The sequence below is a fragment of the Xiphias gladius genome, chromosome 7 (genome assembly GCF_016859285.1).
Source record: "Xiphias gladius isolate SHS-SW01 ecotype Sanya breed wild chromosome 7, ASM1685928v1, whole genome shotgun sequence".
Lineage (NCBI taxonomy): Eukaryota > Metazoa > Chordata > Actinopteri > Istiophoriformes > Xiphiidae > Xiphias > Xiphias gladius.
Window position 1 is genome coordinate 25,425,521 of NC_053406.1, and position 17,502 is coordinate 25,443,022.

The 17,502-nt window shown below is 42.2% G+C and overlaps 1 protein-coding gene across 1 annotated transcript; it reads left to right on the forward strand.

Moving 5' to 3' along the window:
- The first annotated feature begins 1,055 nt into the window (after positions 1 to 1,055).
- Positions 1,056 to 17,428, forward strand: kcnk6 (potassium channel, subfamily K, member 6). Its single transcript, XM_040131582.1, has 3 exons — positions 1,056 to 1,482; positions 9,067 to 9,459; positions 15,649 to 17,428. Exons 1-3 carry the CDS (start codon positions 1,167 to 1,169, stop codon positions 15,897 to 15,899), a joined length of 960 nt encoding a protein of 319 aa, XP_039987516.1. The 5' UTR covers positions 1,056 to 1,166; the 3' UTR covers positions 15,900 to 17,428.
- Positions 17,429 to 17,502: the final 74 nt, after the last annotated feature.

The following is a 17,502-nucleotide window of genomic DNA, read 5'->3' on the forward strand; positions in this document are numbered from 1 at the left end:
ATAAGAATGGCTGTTTTCCTGTAGCCTCGTACAGGATACTGCACACAGACGTAGATTCCTGGGCCACGCACAATGCAGAAAGATGGCAATGACTCAGCCTGAGTGTAGCCACCAGAGCTCAGCCACAGCAGAGCCAAACGAGGGCCACATCTGGGCCAGAAAACATGCAGCAGAAAACCCAGAGCGGCAACTGCCAGAGAAGCAGTATCACGAAAACACAGTATCACAGCATACAGCTGTATGCACATACGTACATGTTCACTTCACAAACTCCCTACACAGACACACACAGACACACACACACACACACACACACACACAAATAAGACAAGATCAGCTTCAGATAAGATCTGTCTCATGAAAAGAAGCAACAGAGGTACAAGAGCAGATGCATAGTATAGATGAGTACCATTAAAAAGAATAAAAGAATAAATATATACATTATTAACACCTTCTATATAAAAATTGAAGCATGAAAACAAAGAAAAATCAGTAACTCTTTTAGATTGAACCAAAACAAACATGGCAGCCAGAAGTTCTAGTTTTGGACGAGGTTAAGTAACTAAAAACATGTTTTACAGCTCAATGGAAATAAAAAGTAACAGATAATAAGATAAATAAGGATTCATTTAACTGATAAAACCTTTTATTTTGCAAATGGGCCTCACAAGAGGAGCAGAGGTGTGTCTCTTCATTGCCATCCCCACAAAACAAAACAATCCAGAGCCCCACAATTTGAGGAAACCAGTTTTATTATTTTTCGTTTCAATAGGATAGAAAAGCGTTTGATGAATTAAAATGTCTTCAAAACAGTGGTAAGTTCTGTCAAACCCATTCTAACTTTTCCAGACCTTTGAATAGAAATGTGTCTTTCAGTGACAGGATGTTATGATAACTGTGAAAACTTGATGACTTTCGATAACTAAACGCACCTTGAGACTTTTCCAGGATCCGGGACCAGGACGCACTTACAGGACTAAGCCGAACACCCCCCCTCCTGCTCCCACTGTGGGAGGAGGATGCGGCGACAGGGAGGGGTTCAAGTTCAAGTAGGACAGCCCCTAAAAAAGTTCCCACACAGAAAAGGACGGAGAGCGGCCACGGGCGCGGAGAGGGAATCACCGGTCGGCAGCCTCACTGATGTTTGTCCAGGAGAGAAACCAGACATGCATTCTGTAGGCAAGTCGTGGCTGCTGCTTACAGGTTTCATACTGTTTTATATCATCTACCTGCTGTTCGGGGCCCTGGTTTTCTCCAGCATCGAGCGGCCGGTGGAGGACAAGCTGCGACAGGACATGGAGGCTCTGAAGCAGGAGTTTCTGAACCAGAGCTGCGTCAACGCCGCGTCCCTCGAGCACTTTCTGGTCAAGGTTTTGACGGCCAACAAGTACGGCGTCTCCGTCCTCAGGAACTCCTCCGTCACTTCCAACTGGGACCTGGCATCCTCCATGTTCTTCGCCAACACTCTGGTCACCACTGTCGGTGAGTTCAGACCAAGGCGCAAAGAAAGTTTCTAGAGAGAAGAGTCACCTGGTGGCTGTTTTATTTTTCATTTTACATTTGTTTTTTATTTTTATTTTACGCATGACGCAAAATATCTAAGCGTCAGAAAAATATCCTCAAAATGTCAACAGCCTCCCCCCCTGACAGTCATATAACGCCACAAACTATGACCAGAGCCGAACCAAACAAAAACACCACCGGTCCGATGGAGAGGCTTTATTTTTATTTACTGTTCCTGTCTTGAAGGGGAGATTAAAACACCGCAGGAGTCAACTGCTGGAGATAATTTTATGGTTTTTATTATGCCACGTGTCATGGATGTTACAGACAAGTTGCAGCTGTGCAACTTTCAGCTTAAGTCAGTTAAGGAAGACAAACCGGTACAGCCCGGGGAAAAGTACGTTTCACCAGTGCGTGGTGATGAAGGGAAAGATCAGTTCCGGTTCATTTTCTTAAAAAACATCCCCAAATGTCAATAGACTCCACAATCAAAAACGGAAGGTTGAGCTGTGTGTGTGTGTGTGTGTGTGTGTGAGAGTGTGTGTACAAACAAACAAACAAATAAATAAATAAACAAACGGATTCTCTTTATCACAGTTCATGTCCAGGAGGGTCAGGGGCTCTTATTGTGAAATTATGAGACAAGGTTGTTGATGACAGTAGAAAAAGGGAAAGAATGTTGAATGTGTGAGTTTACTGACAGTTACCAGAATACTGTCAGGTCTCTTTCAGTTATCTTTTATGTACCTTGGTCTGAAGAGCCACTGTATAAAATGTAGAAACCTGACGTAAAGGGTGCAGCCTCGCAGATGTTTTTGCGGGACCAGCCGGGTCTTCTACAGGGAGTTTCAGCGGCGGCGGCGTTGGGGCGTCTCCAGCCCATTCACTCACCTGCACACCCACACCCTCGAAGGCACATTTTACCCACATCATCTGGGTAAGTGGATGAAGGGGGTGTTAGTTTCTCGTTTGGTTCGTTAGATGAGCCTTAGACCTGAGAAGAAAATGACATACTGTACAAGATCACATCAGTCAGCTTTAGAGAGTTTAATCAGGCATGGCACGGGTAACCTGGCAGTGCAATTAGAGCCTAAGCTCATTCATCTTATGCAGACCTCCTACGGAAGGGATGAACGAACGCTGTCCTCTTCGGTATGAAAAATCTGTGCCTAGAGCGGCAGGTAGTGAATGATGCTCCTGCTGTGCTCACTCCGACTATGAGCACTTACCCTCCGCCCAGCAATTTAGACTGAACCTTCACAAAAGCAAATTTGTTCCCACTTCAATTTAAGAAATAGCAGCAGTTAAATGCTGCCTTGGTGGAACTTTGCATTGTTACAGAGCACTGTGTAGAAGGGTTTACATGTGCAATACTCTCCTTCTGGTTCAGTGGTCGAATGTGCAATGTCTAATACTTAGATGCAATAGTACTATTAGGTTGGTTGTATCAGTTTTATTGTTTGTTTTTTTAAATGATTTGGGACAGCTTACGTTTATTATATGAAGTTCAGTTAACTGATCATGAGGAGTGTTACTCAGCCAATAAAAAAAGTTGTATAGCGTCTTCTTCTTACTACTCGGGATTTTTAAAATCTGAAAAAATTATGTCTCCGGGGGGGGGGGGGTCATGTCGACTTGCGTTCGAGGAGTTTTAAAACTTATAACGGAGAGCTGGTGTTGCAGACAGGGCAGTGCGGTTTGAAAGATAACGGTGTTTACCAGGCAGGGAGAATCCAATAAAAGGCGCTGTCAAGTTGCATGAAGGGAAATGTGGGATCCAGTCCTGAGATCCGGATGTCTACATTATTTTTGAAAAATCTGTTTCTCTCAAGCCCCTCAACTTTACGAAAGTGCAGTACAAAATCTCCGGAGTGCCCTTTTAAGTTGCGCTGGCGTTGACTACATCAGTAAGGTGCATAGCACCACCAACCAGGCCTACCATGTGATTTGTGCTCATTGATGTTAGATGTGATATCTTGACAACTTGGATAGCAAGGCCTGAGGGTCAGTGGCACAGTCATAAGATGAAGTTTATTTTTTCAACAAAGAATTTTAGTGTTTCTGCCTGTTTTTTGTGAAAATTCTATGATTTAAGTGACCAACAGGACTGTTCTCACATAAAATAGAAGTGAATTTGTCCAGATATTATCCATATCTGATTGGCAACATAACTCCTCATATTTTTTAATCATCCTGAGGAAGTCGCTTCATGTATAGTTGTTCTAATTGTTCAGTCGATGTTACGACAAACTGCATGCGTGGCTTCATCTGCCATCTTGCCATGTAGCCAGTCACAGTGAGATGGTATCCCGTGTCCCTAACTGGTTGTATTTCCTGTTGAAACACGATGTCGAGGCAAAGAGTGATGCATGCAGGGACCACTGGCGCAGCGTGTTTGAAACAGTAACGGCTCATCGGGGAAGAAACGAGACGATGTTTTTCAATTTCTCATTTCATTTCACAACTGTGATTAAAGTTTAAAGGGATCTCAGCCACAGAATCGACCTCAGTTCCACGAAAAAAACATAACACGGCACTGAGTTGTCTAGAAAAACAAGCCAGACAGGAAGTAACTAAACCTCTCAACAACAGCAAAACATTCAAGTTTTCTTTTTTGTTTTGTTTTGTTGTGTCCATCCATCCGTGTTTTATTTAGTCACATGTTTTAGTTTGGCCTTCTGTTAAAGGCATTCGAGGAAAAAATAATTGAAAAACATAGAAACCCGTTTGTTTTGGATCCATAATTTGTCTGGTAGAGGGGAAACAGACATTCGGTGTAAGAATGATATACATTTGTATAAAATTTCAAGAATTTTAAGAATCCTTTTAAGAAAATTTTGTATTAACTTATCACTAAATCATGGTTACAAAAAGCATGTCCATGCATTTGTGACTGGAGGAAAAAAGAATTTCAAACCATGAAGCAAATTACGTTTACGTCAAGAGGGAACTCACAGGCACATAAAAGAAGATGAGGGGGGAAAAAATAAAATATGTGCCTGAACTTGTTTAATATATGATTATTGAGTCATAAGAAATGAACGTGTATTGGGCCTCGTCTTTGTCTGAAATGCTGTCATTTTAATGGTCGGCAGAAAGACGTGACTTGCACATAGCTTCTGAAGTTTTGAGACTTGACTTGGACTTACCTCGTGAGATTTACGACGGTCTTGATGTGCACTGCCAGTGTTAAAGCTAGCAGCATTCGGCACCAAGCGTCTGCAGCCTCATCACAGTAACATCAAACAGTGAAACTTCCCTAGAGGCTCTTTCTGCAAGCGGCCCTGCTATCTAAGTAAACTACTTTGAAAACGGTCACATTCACAGGCACGCTGCTGCCAACCAGACAATCACATGGCCACTGAGGAAATGCAAATTCATGCTTGAAGTAGAACAGGAGTCACCTTTGTGCACAGGGGAAGTTTTGTTTGCTATATGTGATGCATGAATTTCTTTCACAATACTGCATGTGTTTCCTTACGTGACACTTCCTTAAATGTTTTCATATGTTTACTCCAGAGCTTTTCAACCTTTTCAGTGGTGGTTTTTTAGCTTGATGGTTGTCAGTCCCGGCCAACGAGACAGAGGACACAAGCTGTCAGGTGATGATGCAGGTTGTAAATGAACCACCAGTCTATTATCTTAACCTTTTTATCTGGAAGTGAAACCAGAAGTGAACTCAACCAAAATATCAGTCACACTCCCTAATTGAACAGAATAACTGTGTGTGCAGAACTACAGTGGGTACAGTACATTAGTGGGACCACAAAGTTGTTCTGCAAAATCAGATTATGGAAGTCTGCAGTGGACAGATTGGGAAGTAATTTCAACGTTTTCATTTCTTTGGTAAAACCGTGAGTGTGTTTACAACCCGATTCCTTCCCTGTTGAACTGGGGATGTCACTGACCCCCAGTTCAGAGCAATGATGTTTGGGGACTAAAATGCTACCATGACCCACAGGAATGGTGTCCAAAACTTTGAAATTTAAGACCCAGGACGTAAACAAAAAGGTCTTGTCAGTTTGACCGCTGAACACTTCGGAGCTGAACAGCTGACGAGAGGTGGGTGGGTGGAGGGGGGGGTTTCCAGACTGATGGAAACCCCCCCTCTTTGCTCGACATTCTGAATTGTTCTTAGTTTCATTCATTAAAGATTTGCACAGCACAGTATGAAATGTTTTCCTGTCATTCCCCACTGAAACCGAATGGCTGCTGCTGACGAGCTACAGTAGCTCGTGACTGACGACACTGACTGGATGTAATGGAGAGTACTAATGAGTAATTGATGTTGCAGGTGTTTAAAATACAAGTTCCTCATGTCATCTCACTTGGAATAAGTTAGCTACAGAGCCACCAGATGTGGGACACTACACAACGCCTGCCGTGGCATTCAGGTTTGCCTCCAGCCCGAGTTACTTTCTAACATGGGTCAGGGGTCCCCTCGGATCAAACCTCCGTTTGAAGTAACTGTTACCATTCGCCGTTGGACAATTAATCCGATGACTGCAAAGATACGCAAGAAAAACCACAAAAAAAGACACATGCCCAGGGGCCCGTTGACTCGTGCTCTGCCAATGCTTTCTGATGTAGGAAAACCGTATTAATATTTTCATTGTGCATTTAAAGTGCCCTGTGGTCTTTTTATTGTGCAGGAACATAGCTAGACTTACGCTCAGTGTAAAGACAGTGTGTGTAATTGTCTACAGTCTACAGGATCTACTTTTAAGGTAGGCCTGTGTGGCTTATTCCGTGGGTGGTTTTAAAGACATACAGTGCGAGGACTATTATCTGTAAAGACGTAGCAGAGAATCTAATCACCATGCATCTCCACAAAAGTGTCTTAACTAATGAACACAAGAAAAACAATTTAATTTGTCTCATCTGCATCCAAGCAGATTACATTTCTCCAAGTTAGCCTCCAGATGGAAACTTCGATTCAACCCAGTGTCTCATTAAAGGGGAGCTGCGGAAGTATACAGTTGCCAAGCAAGACACAAAAACATGAGAATAAAAAGTTAATTTTGTGTTGAATGTGTACAGGCAATTAATTAGTGAGAATTATAAGTGAAAGTAAATTGGAAATGATAACATTTCTACTGCCACAAATAGATTTGCTTGGAAATTGATGAAATCACGAACAGAAAAATCCATTCAAAGCCAAACCACAGGCCAATGAGAGAAGTGAATGTGTCAGTTATCATTATATGGTGTTCCTCTGAATCACTCGTTCTGGATAGACTTCACAGTAACTTCATTGTACATCCAGTTTAGCTGTAGTCGAGCTGAGCCTGCGCTTGTTTTGACAGAGGACTTACGCCGAACACCGCAGTCTGTAAAACCCCGGAAAGTAGCAGTTTGACTGATTGTTAGAGGGCATCAATGTCCCAATCTTCCTGCGGTGAAAGTCACGTCATTTATTTGGAGTTGGAAGAGAGATGAAGGCTCAGGCTGTGCTGCATTTCAGTATATTTTTGAAGCATGTTCTCGCTTCGTCCCGGCGCAAGAGGAGGACGGTGCTATCTCAGCAGACTTGAGAGTCAAGGTCCACAGCAGCAGTCTGATAGTACTGTCAGGTTCATACCTCAGATGGCTGGTTAGTCACTGTCCACAAAAACACTTTGCACAATTCTTCACCCATGCCACGTTTTTTGTAGTTAAAGATTTGCAGACAAGTCGTCACGTTACATCCAGCTAACAATGTTTGTGTTTTGGATCTGCTCGTGAACATTATTAATGATGGATAAAAACCTGCAGGCTGACCTCACAAAGGAGGCTTTGTACTGTTCTCATGAAGTCCCTCTCTTCTCTGGCCCAATTGACATTTAAACACATCGTCTAAATCTAGCCAGTGATTCCCAGAGCTTCATTCTACTGAGGATATAATAATGTTAAGTAACTTTTGTTCAATCAGAAATGGATGAGACACACAGGTTCAGAGTGTAAAATTCCTGTTTTCCATCTAGAATATTTTTCCGTTTTGTTAAATAGTTTCAGATTACATTTGACTTGATTGCAGTGCCTGGGAATACATGTTGTAACAGCATAATTGGACATAATTCCTGAACACCTGTGACTTTCTGAGACGCGCTGCTGTTAGAGACTTTTGCTTCAAGACAAACACAGGTGGAAAGAACAGCACTGTCTGTTTGTGTGCAGTAAAAAGATGATTTTGTGTAATTGAAGCTGTTTTCAGGTTACTGTGCAGTAGCCTGGTTTGTGATCTTATGCAATAACAATAGATTGGGTAAAAGCAGCCAGATGCTAGATGCCCCTTCAGATGTTCCTATGATGTGTTGGTACCACAAATCCCTTTTCCTTAATGTGACAGGGGAGACAGAGCTGAGATCCGGCCCCGTCAAAAGGCTCATTTCAGTTAAATCGGTTACAGTTGCTTCAGATCATGCTTCCCCGTAGGCAGGTTGGACAGACACTCAGTGAGCAGTTTGTGCTATGAGCCTGGGCTTTATGCCCTTCAGCATTACTTCCCTGTTATTGCCACAGCTCCCCTTTTTGTAGCTTTACCTGCTGATTCTGCGGTGTAGGACCATGTACTCTTGATCAAGCTGAGGGATCGTTACGATCCGACTCTTGAGTTGTGTAAACTTCTTGAGGAAACGTTTCACCTAAAGTCTCTTACCGTGCAGTCACCATGAATCAGATGAGGGGAAACTCTGAGCTGATGAACATGTAGATACATTACGTACGTTTGGCAAGTGCTCTTGTCTAAAGCGACTTACAATAAGTGCTTCCAAACCACGTGGGAGCAAGAGCCTAGGCTTCGTCCGAAAGAGGGAGTGTAATCATTTTAAACAAATGACTAAAAGTGTGTTCAGTGCTACAACACAAATGCTTAAAGCTTTTAGATACACGCCTTTAAATTGTCTACAACTATCACAGCGTGCACACAGTGAATGACGAGACATATTTTCTCACTTCCCTCTCATGATTTCTAGTCAGCTAATAGTTTTGCTTTTCATTCAGGTTTTGAGGTGTGTGTGTGTGTGTGTGTGTGTGTGTGTGTGTGTGTGTGTGATATTTCTACCACCCACCCAGTACAATGGAGATGAACGGAATTGAAAAATTACATTTAATTCAGGAGCAGTGTGTTTTTCCATACAATGTCTTTGTTGTGCCGGATAATGCACAGAGAACGCGGGCGATAGTTTTCAAAGGAGCTGCTTTCTACAAAAGAAACAGTCCCTCTTTTGCTCTGAGTTTTGCCTGTCAGGTTTCATACAGGCTACCTGAACCGTCTGATCGATGGAGACTGTTAAAATTGTTTCACAGTTGCTATGTTGATATAGAATGGCACACAACTTTATTGTTCACCAGAGTGGAAAATTGTCTTCAGCTCTCGAGCATGAAAGCAAAATATATATATATATATATATATATATATATATATATATATGTTGTTTTAAAAATAAATAAAAAGCCACTGAGACGAACAACACTTAGGTAGAAAATGCACTGCAGTAAAAATACAAATGCAAATCATCTCTTCTATTGTGTCTCCCCTCTTCCTCTGCTGTCTCCCTCCTCCTCCTCTTCCTTTATCTCCAGGCTATGGCCACACCACTCCTCTGTCTGACACTGGGAAGGCCTTCTCCATCCTCTACGCCCTGATAGGAGTCCCCTTCACCATGCTGGTGCTCACCGCCTGCGTCCAGAGGCTCATGTACCCTCTGGTCTTTGCTCCAGTCAGCCTCCTGCAGCGTTCAGGCATGGAGCCCCGGCCGGCCACCGCTGTCCACTTCCTGTTGCTGCTGGTTCTGGTGGTGCTGTGCTTTTTCGTGGCTCCGGCCGCAGTGTTCAGCTTGGTGGAGGTGTCCTGGTCGTTCTTGGATGGCATCTACTTCTGTTTCATCTCACTGTGCACCATCGGACTAGGGGATTTCGTTCCAGGGACACAGCCTGGGCAGAAGTACAGGCAGTTGTATCAGGTCTCTGTCATGGGTGAGTGCATTTGTTGTTATGTCCCTCATTGATCACAAATGAATTCTTTGAGTCACCAAACCTAAGTGCAGCCGACTTCTACCAATTACGGCTAAGTACAGTAACATCAGACTAAAGCCCAGAACATCCATGTTGTTAAAGTCATAATTTTTCTTTCTTTCACACTGAATTCCATTGAAACTGGCAGGGTAAGAGAAGAAATGGCTAATATTTTGTGTGTCTTTTTATGTACTTGAAACATTAAGCATTTCCACATTAAGCAACATTAAGCAACTGCAGCCAGTCGTTTTTCTGATCAAACAAGTATCATGTGTAATTTTTAAGGCAAACACTGATTTTTCTGCTTTGCTTTTATTACTTTTTTTGTCTTTGTCTTCTCATATTTGCTTCTCAAGTGTCTAACTCATTCAAAGTTAAGGCTGAATGTCTCTCCAGTCACTATTTAAAGGCTTGGTCATTAGCAGTACATGTTTGACAAGAAGGTGTTGTCTCATCGTGGACCCATGATGCAGTGCTGTTCATATCAGTACCGGTTTACTGAGCTTGCTGCCAGGTCTAACAAATTAGCTTCAAATGCACACCTGCAGTTCTAGTTAATGTAGACGGATTAGTACAGAGTCTCAGTCCCACTTGGAATTTATCATAGACATGTTGAAAATTACAGGCTCCAGGCTTAATATCACTCACTTTCACTGCCTTCCCAATTATGTTTCAGTACAAACTTAGTTGACAGTGCTTTGTCAGGATGTAACCCCATTGAGTTTTTCGACCTCTGGTAGCGCTACGGAGGACTTTGTCACGAGTGTCGTCTTGTGCACATGCAAACGCAGGTAACTAGATACACGGTTCTGCCAATGGTTTCACATTATTCCGTTGATCTGCCGGTGGTAACATAACAAGAAACACAGCAATGCGCAGACAGAGACAGGGAAGAAAAAGATTGGAAGCAGCATGAATGTAAAAAAATGCGGGATGAGAAATGCTTAAAAATCAGCTTTGCAAAAGTTTTGTGAGCTAGGAAGCGTATACACCACCTCTTTTAGACCAGGATACACGCAGTGCATTTTGGTGAGTAACACTGAATGTAAACATAACTTTTTTTTTTTTGTCTGTCTACAAGAAAACTCCACAGGGAACATTTAAATAGTAGTTTAAATATCCAGCTAAGCTAAAACTCAGGAGCTAATGTGATTTTAACTTGACCAAACTTTTAACTAAACTGAAGCCTCTGTAATTTAAGACTAACATGAAGATAAGCAATAAACTGCACCTTTTGCTGGTGCAACATTAACTTTTCTGCATGGAAATTAAAAAATGTGGCTGAATGTTGCCAATGCCACATCGATATAGAGAAAGGATTATGGAAAGCTGATGGAAACAGCCTGATCTTCATCTTGGAGGAATCGCATTTATTCAGACAGTTCACCAGTATGAAAAGGATCACATTAATCCTCCTTTATTATACACGTTCCCACAAACACAGCATGCTTGCCTGTTATGTCACTGCAATGATCACTAAGAATGTAAGTAAAAAATCCACTGCACTTGTGGGTATGTTCAAATGAAAGCTACACGGAGTCACATGAAACACATTGAGTCTGGTCTGGTTTTGTCCAGTGCGGGGTCACACACAGCTGCTACATGCCTGCTGAGCTGCAGAGGCGAGCAGGTCCAACAGCGTATCCCTTTATATTATCTGACCCGACAGCGTGCAAAGGGCACAGAGCCAGAGGTGCCGGAGAATCACACCAGCATCCCCAACAGATTCATATGTCTCTGTCGCAGAAACTCCTCCTCATCTTCTTTATTCTAGAGAATTTCTTTTCTTTCTTTTTTTTCTTGTTCTAAATTAATTTCCTGGGTGTATATAAGAGAAAAGTATAAAAAGGCGAGTGTTTCCGGGAAGCTTGTTCTGTCTTGCTGCTAGGAAGGGAGAAGCTGACCTTTGCAGCCATGCATGCCGTCTTCTATCTCACCTCTGATGTGAGAGGTAGCACCTCGTGCTGCTCTCGGTTCCTCATAAATTAAACTGCCCTCCGACTTTTTCTGTTAACACCCTGAGAATTGAAGTTCAGTCTTCTGTGTCGCTTACTGTGAATTAATCCGAGGTTGCATGGAATTTCACCAACGGAACGAAAAATTTTCTAGGAATCAGTAGCGGCTTGATTGATTGAGCTCGAGACACCCAGCACCCCGACTGTGGTACGAAGTTCGGTGTGTGGGAATCAGACAATGGCTTAAATTACAGAGCAAAAATACCCCTAGAGGCTGTTTTTTGTATAATAGTTTTTAGTCATGCTAGTGCCACAGCTCTCGCAATGACGGTCTGTCAGTTGGTCAGTCCACCACTTTGGGTCCGAACCGAAACATCTCAATTGTTATCCATATTAGAAGCTGATTTTTGCTCTAATTTTGGCAACAACATCTTGGGAGTCACCTTTCATCTCTTTCACTCAGTGATTCATGATGTTAATTCACTTCACTCCATCCCAACTGCAAAGCCAAATGTAGAAATGCAAAGTGATATCTGCTTTCTGCTGGTAAGGTGTTAGTAGCCAGAGTCGACCGTAAAATGTTTAAAGTGCTGTATCATTTTTTGGCAAGTATGGAACTGGCAATTTATGATATCTGTTTTCAGCAGCATGTCGTTTATAAAACTGTAACATAAGCGCCAGAATTAAGCTATGGTGGTATTATTTAAAAGAACATTGCACCTGCATTTGTGCAAAGACTCTTTCAGACGTGCAAACAAGTTCCTCGAGTGTGTCATCTTAACAGGGTGGACAGGAAAATATCATTCATTAGTGTTGAGACCATTCCCAAAAATACGAGTTGTATGTTAACCCTAAATGTGCTTCTTCATAAAACCTTGCACTGTATCCCAGAGGGTCTTTGTTCTTAAGATCAAGATATCACTGTCACATGACAGAGGTTATTTTCATAGTTGTGCTCTTGTTTTTCTCTTTCCGTGTGGGTGTTTTCTCTGTAACTGAATCAGGTTGGAATGATTTTTATGTCAAAAAGTAGCCATAATTTTTTTTTTTTTTTTTGGTTTATGGTTTTGTTTTGGATTTTTTTTTTGGGGGGGGGGGGGGGGGTGGTCCACTGTGGTTTAAGTCAGAGAGCTCTCAAGTGAAGTGATCTGCTGTGATCAGGACTGAAAAAAAATTTGTGAATTTGCTGCATTTCACATCTTTGACTAAAGATCCACTAATTCTACCCTAAAATGCTTTTTTACCGTTTTAAAAAGGAAGGAAGAAAAAAAAAAAGCTGTTGATGATGAACCTTGGATTTCTGTAGGTTTAGGACATGACGCTGTCTCCCAAAGCATCTTTCGGCTGATTAGATACAGACTTTTATTGACTTAAATTGGGAGGATTCCATCTTTGATTTGATGGCCAGAGGCACCCGGGTGGACATTGCTGCGAGTCGCTGTTTTCCTCTGTGTCCTGCCCTCGGCTAATCCCTAGACTTCAGTTTGCAAGAGGCCCATTAGTTCACTGGGAGCAGCCGTGTTGTTTTTCTCGTCGCGCGGGCCGTATTATATAATAACGATGTAGGTCGGGTCAGATTAACCCAAATCGTCCCTGCAGGTTCTGAGGAGGATTAGAGACCGACTGCAGGATGTGGCCTGTTGCTCTCACCTCCTGATGATGTGGCGTCTCCTGAAACCACTGTTTCACCAGCTGAAGTGCAGTGTGCTAAAACTGATCACACGTAAATATGCTGTAAATAACAACACATCCCCTGCTGTCTCATCCATCACAATCAGCTGCGTGAAATCTGTTGTCTCCTCAGCAAAAGAAATATTTCTGCAATTTTCTGTCAAGGTTCCTGAGATAACTGGAGAATTTATCCCGTAATATTATTAATGGCAGCCTGAAACGATGGATGAAATTTATTCCATAAATGCAAATTTTTCTGGTAGTTTATCACCAGCCATCCTTTTGTTAAAGGGGGAACTTGAGGTTTCAAATCTTGTTTTGCAGTTAAACTCTTATACGATACACTAATCTATACATTACCTTCATATAAATTGTATTCTCAATTTGAAGTTATGCAACACAAAGGCCCCAAACATGTTGAAACTCTCTCAATATATGATTGACCGTGCAAAGTTCACGTAAGAAAGCCACTAACTGCAGCTACAAGGCTTTTCCGTGACAGCACAGCGTTTCTAGGGACTGGAGAAGAGCAAATATTTTTGGGACGGTAGCTTGGAGTTTAGACAGTCAAAGTCCCTCAACTCACCCAGTGCGGAGTTTATCATGTGCTTTTCACAGGTGGAAAAAATAACAGCAGTATAACGTGTAAGATTAAAAGTAGGCAAGTTCAAACTGTTTGCTTCAAGTACTGTAGTTAATTAAAGGGGATATGAGTAGTGATTATCTTTTATCTGTTGTTATTTAAATCTAATTCCAGGCAGCTTGCATTAATTAGTCCTACATGTGGCTTCCTGAAACCTGTAGCTATAAAGACATACAGCTGCTTGGTGCTACAGCGTGTAACCAGCAGGTGCTGTCCTGTGCGCCCCAGGATTTCCTCTGCACCACTTGCTGTACACTTCCCACAGTAACACTACAGTTCTGGAGCCGAGGCCTCTGTAATCCTACACTGTTTTTCTTGAAGAGCTGGCCTACTTGAGCAGCGAGAGACTATTGTCCAGGACCTGAACTCTGTGGTTAAGCGGGGCAGTTTACTGCATTCATGTGACACAAGAAAAGCCACATGGCTTTTCTTTAAGGCAAACACAAGAATCAGAGCAGAAATAACAAATCTTGAGCAGATTTTGTTTTGATCTCTGCCTCTTGTCCTCCTTTTTGGTGAAATGGATTTACTGAAGTAGTTTTCTGCTCACGACCCACTGTATGTAAGAACTTGGCATTAACTCCAGAGGTTTGTTTCCTCTATAGCAGTCGTGATGGAGGAGACTGTTAATAACAACTGACAATGAACTCGTAAAGATTTATGTCAGAGTTTGACGTGATAACATCTTTTCTCTACGATGAAACAACCATTTATAAATAATATTATTTCACATTTGCTTTTGTTTTTTATCATTATCATCGCTTTATGTAATAAATCTGTTTAAGTCAAATTAAAAGTAACCTAACACCAAGCTGAAAAGATTTGTTTCACTGAACTCCTCTGGTTGAAAGTTTCACCCACGTGCTCGGTGTGATCTGTGCGCGCGCTCCAAAACCTGACCAGCACGGTGCCGCTTTGAGCCGATTGTGCATGGTTTTTACTCCATTTCTACATGCTACTCAAAATGTGTGGCGCGTTAACAGAACACCAACGGCGGCATTACCAGTGTAGACTAAACGCATGTATCCTCTGGCTCTTTGTGGAAGAAGTCTGCCAGCAATTAAAAGCTATAAAAAAAGATTCAGCAAACATTGGTCTCAGACTCTCTGCAAACTGCTGCTATTTGATCTTCAGCTGGTAGAGACTCAGCATTATGCCTGCACTCCATTTAAGCGGCTTTCCCTGTCCTTGCCTCTACATAACAAGCAGAGCACCAGCACGGCCAAATGGAAAGCACCTGTAATCACACCCAGTGGAGATGGGCAAATGAATGATTTGCGGCTGGTGTTTATAGCCATGCTAGAAGTTCTGTGTGTCTGTAGTGCGTACAATACACCAGGAAATAAAACTGTTTGGCAGATGAAAAACGGAGAGAGAACTTTGTTGTTAGAGAAAAATACATTAGATCTGTATTTTTCTCCAAATTTCAAACTTGCATTTCCAGTTGTTTAAGCTTTTTTTTTTTTTTTTTATTCTAATATTTCTATTGTATTTTCCAACATTGCCGACTCCAGCCAAGCGGCCATTCCATACATACATAGTGTCAAAGGGGGACAGAAGCGTACACATCCATGGCCAATTTTGAAAATAGAGCAAAGGTTGCTGGATCCTGGTTGAGGCAAGAGTAGTATTCTTTGGCTGTTTGAGTTTGAGGTGCAGCATGACATCCTCCAGCCACTTTAATGGGATAGTGGAGCAGTGTTATTCCATTTGAGGAGAATCATTCCTTGTGTTTTTATCCAAACCTTCCGATTCATCCAATATTGAGAAATAGTGAAAAATCAGCTTCAGGTAATGACTTTCTTTTGCAAATAGATCATCACATTATTCTGTTGAATAAATGACCTCCTGTGACTCATTTCTCTCTGCCCCTCCCTCCAGTCTACCTGTTTGTGGGTCTGATGATGATGTACCTCCTGCTGCGCACCTTCCACAAAATGGCTGACCTGCACGGATTGACCACCTTCCTGCAGCTGCCGCGTTGTGAGGAGTCCGACCAGGACGACGACAGGGAGCCCATCATACAGAACAAACATGACGACCAGGCGCCCCCTTACCTTACAGAAAAAGCTGCCAGTAAGCCCCTGGAGCCGGGATCACAGCCCTCATACAACACCATCAACAAAGGCTGAGCTGCGGGGAGGCAGAGAAGAGAAACAAGCTCTACCTCTGGCGATCCCTCGGCCTTTTGAACCAGTGATTAAAACACCCAGTCTGGCAGGCTGAATCTGAATTCTTCTCTTAATTTTTTCATTTTGTGCTCTCTAGTCTCCTTGTAAAAAAAAAAACCAAAAAAAAAACCATCCAGACAAGATTGCATACTAATAATAAGGAATTGAGGTGAGAGTTTTGAGATTCAGCCTTTTCTGAGAGGACCGCCAAACAGTTTGGGAGTGGTAATAACGTCACTGTCTGTACATAGAAAAGGACTGTCCTAACTTTACTACGGCAACCCGCCTGGGCCAAAAGGCATAGAAGATCCTTTTCCTCCTAAACACTGATGTAACTGTGGCGTGTTGACCAGACAGGCTCCGCATGTGTGTTTTCAGCCTCAGGATCTCACATGAAGGGCTCGAACCAAAGCTCCTGGCACATGGTTGCTTATTTTTTTATTTTATTTTTTTGCGTGTATTCTCCTCACGTTGCTTTTTGTGCCTTAGGTTTGGGTTGCTAGTTCAGGATTGACAAATACTGTCTTCATATAATTGTGCTGAAACTAAAACTTGGTGCTAAACACGATATGTGGATGCACTTGCCATTTCAACTTTCTGAAAATCTTGTAACATTTGACTGCATTTGTTTTTATTTGGGTGTATTGTTCAATTCCTTCTTCTTATATTTCACACATGCACATTGTGGCCAAAACACCTCCCAGACTATTTACCAGACCATCCAGTCATATTTATAATCCTCGGGCTGGGTCGGTGGACTGGCCTTGGCTTGCTTTTTGCACCGCTTCACAAGCCTGAATGATCACAGCTGCAGTGAAATGACAAATGAACCTGTTACAACTGTAGATCACTTCCTCAAAAAGAGGTCTAACGGGGACCTACGCTGAGCATTTCAAACGGTTAACTGGAACGTGTTTCTTATTTAAACAGATTTCCTGTGTGAAAGTAGTAACTTTGCTGCGTTTTGGTCCGCCTTAAAGAGCAATGTGTTCACTTCAGAGGAGCACTGTGTTCACCTCAGGACCTGGGCTGTCCTCCTTTTTATAGTGCCGCCCCCCGGTGTCTACATGTACGTAGTGCAACATGTTACCACGCCTCCACAGCAGTGATTAAAAAAGGGTTTAAAGGGGTTGGAGTACAGGGACTGAAGAAAAGGAAAAGGAAGGTTAATAAGAGTTTAGTTGTGGTGATTGAGGGCATGATTAATTTCAACGGAAAACCAAATGTCACTTGCCAAACACAACCTGTTCTGTGTGATTTTATAGTGTCTGGATTTTATCCATCTGAAATAATGAACACTTGAAATGCACTTTAATGTTCACATCAGTTAGTTTTCTTTTACCATCAAAGTTGTAGTCAATTGACCAGGCTAATTCCATCCTGATACTGTAGCATAAGTTGTCTATGTCCATTTTGGTGTGCATGTTGTAGTTTAGTAATATATCTTTGTATTGGACAAACATAAATTAAAAAAAAAACTACGCCTTGTAGTATTTCCTCATGTTTGTCATCCTCGTCTTTTACTGCTCTCTCCTTTTTTTTTTTTTTTTTTTCAATGAAGCTG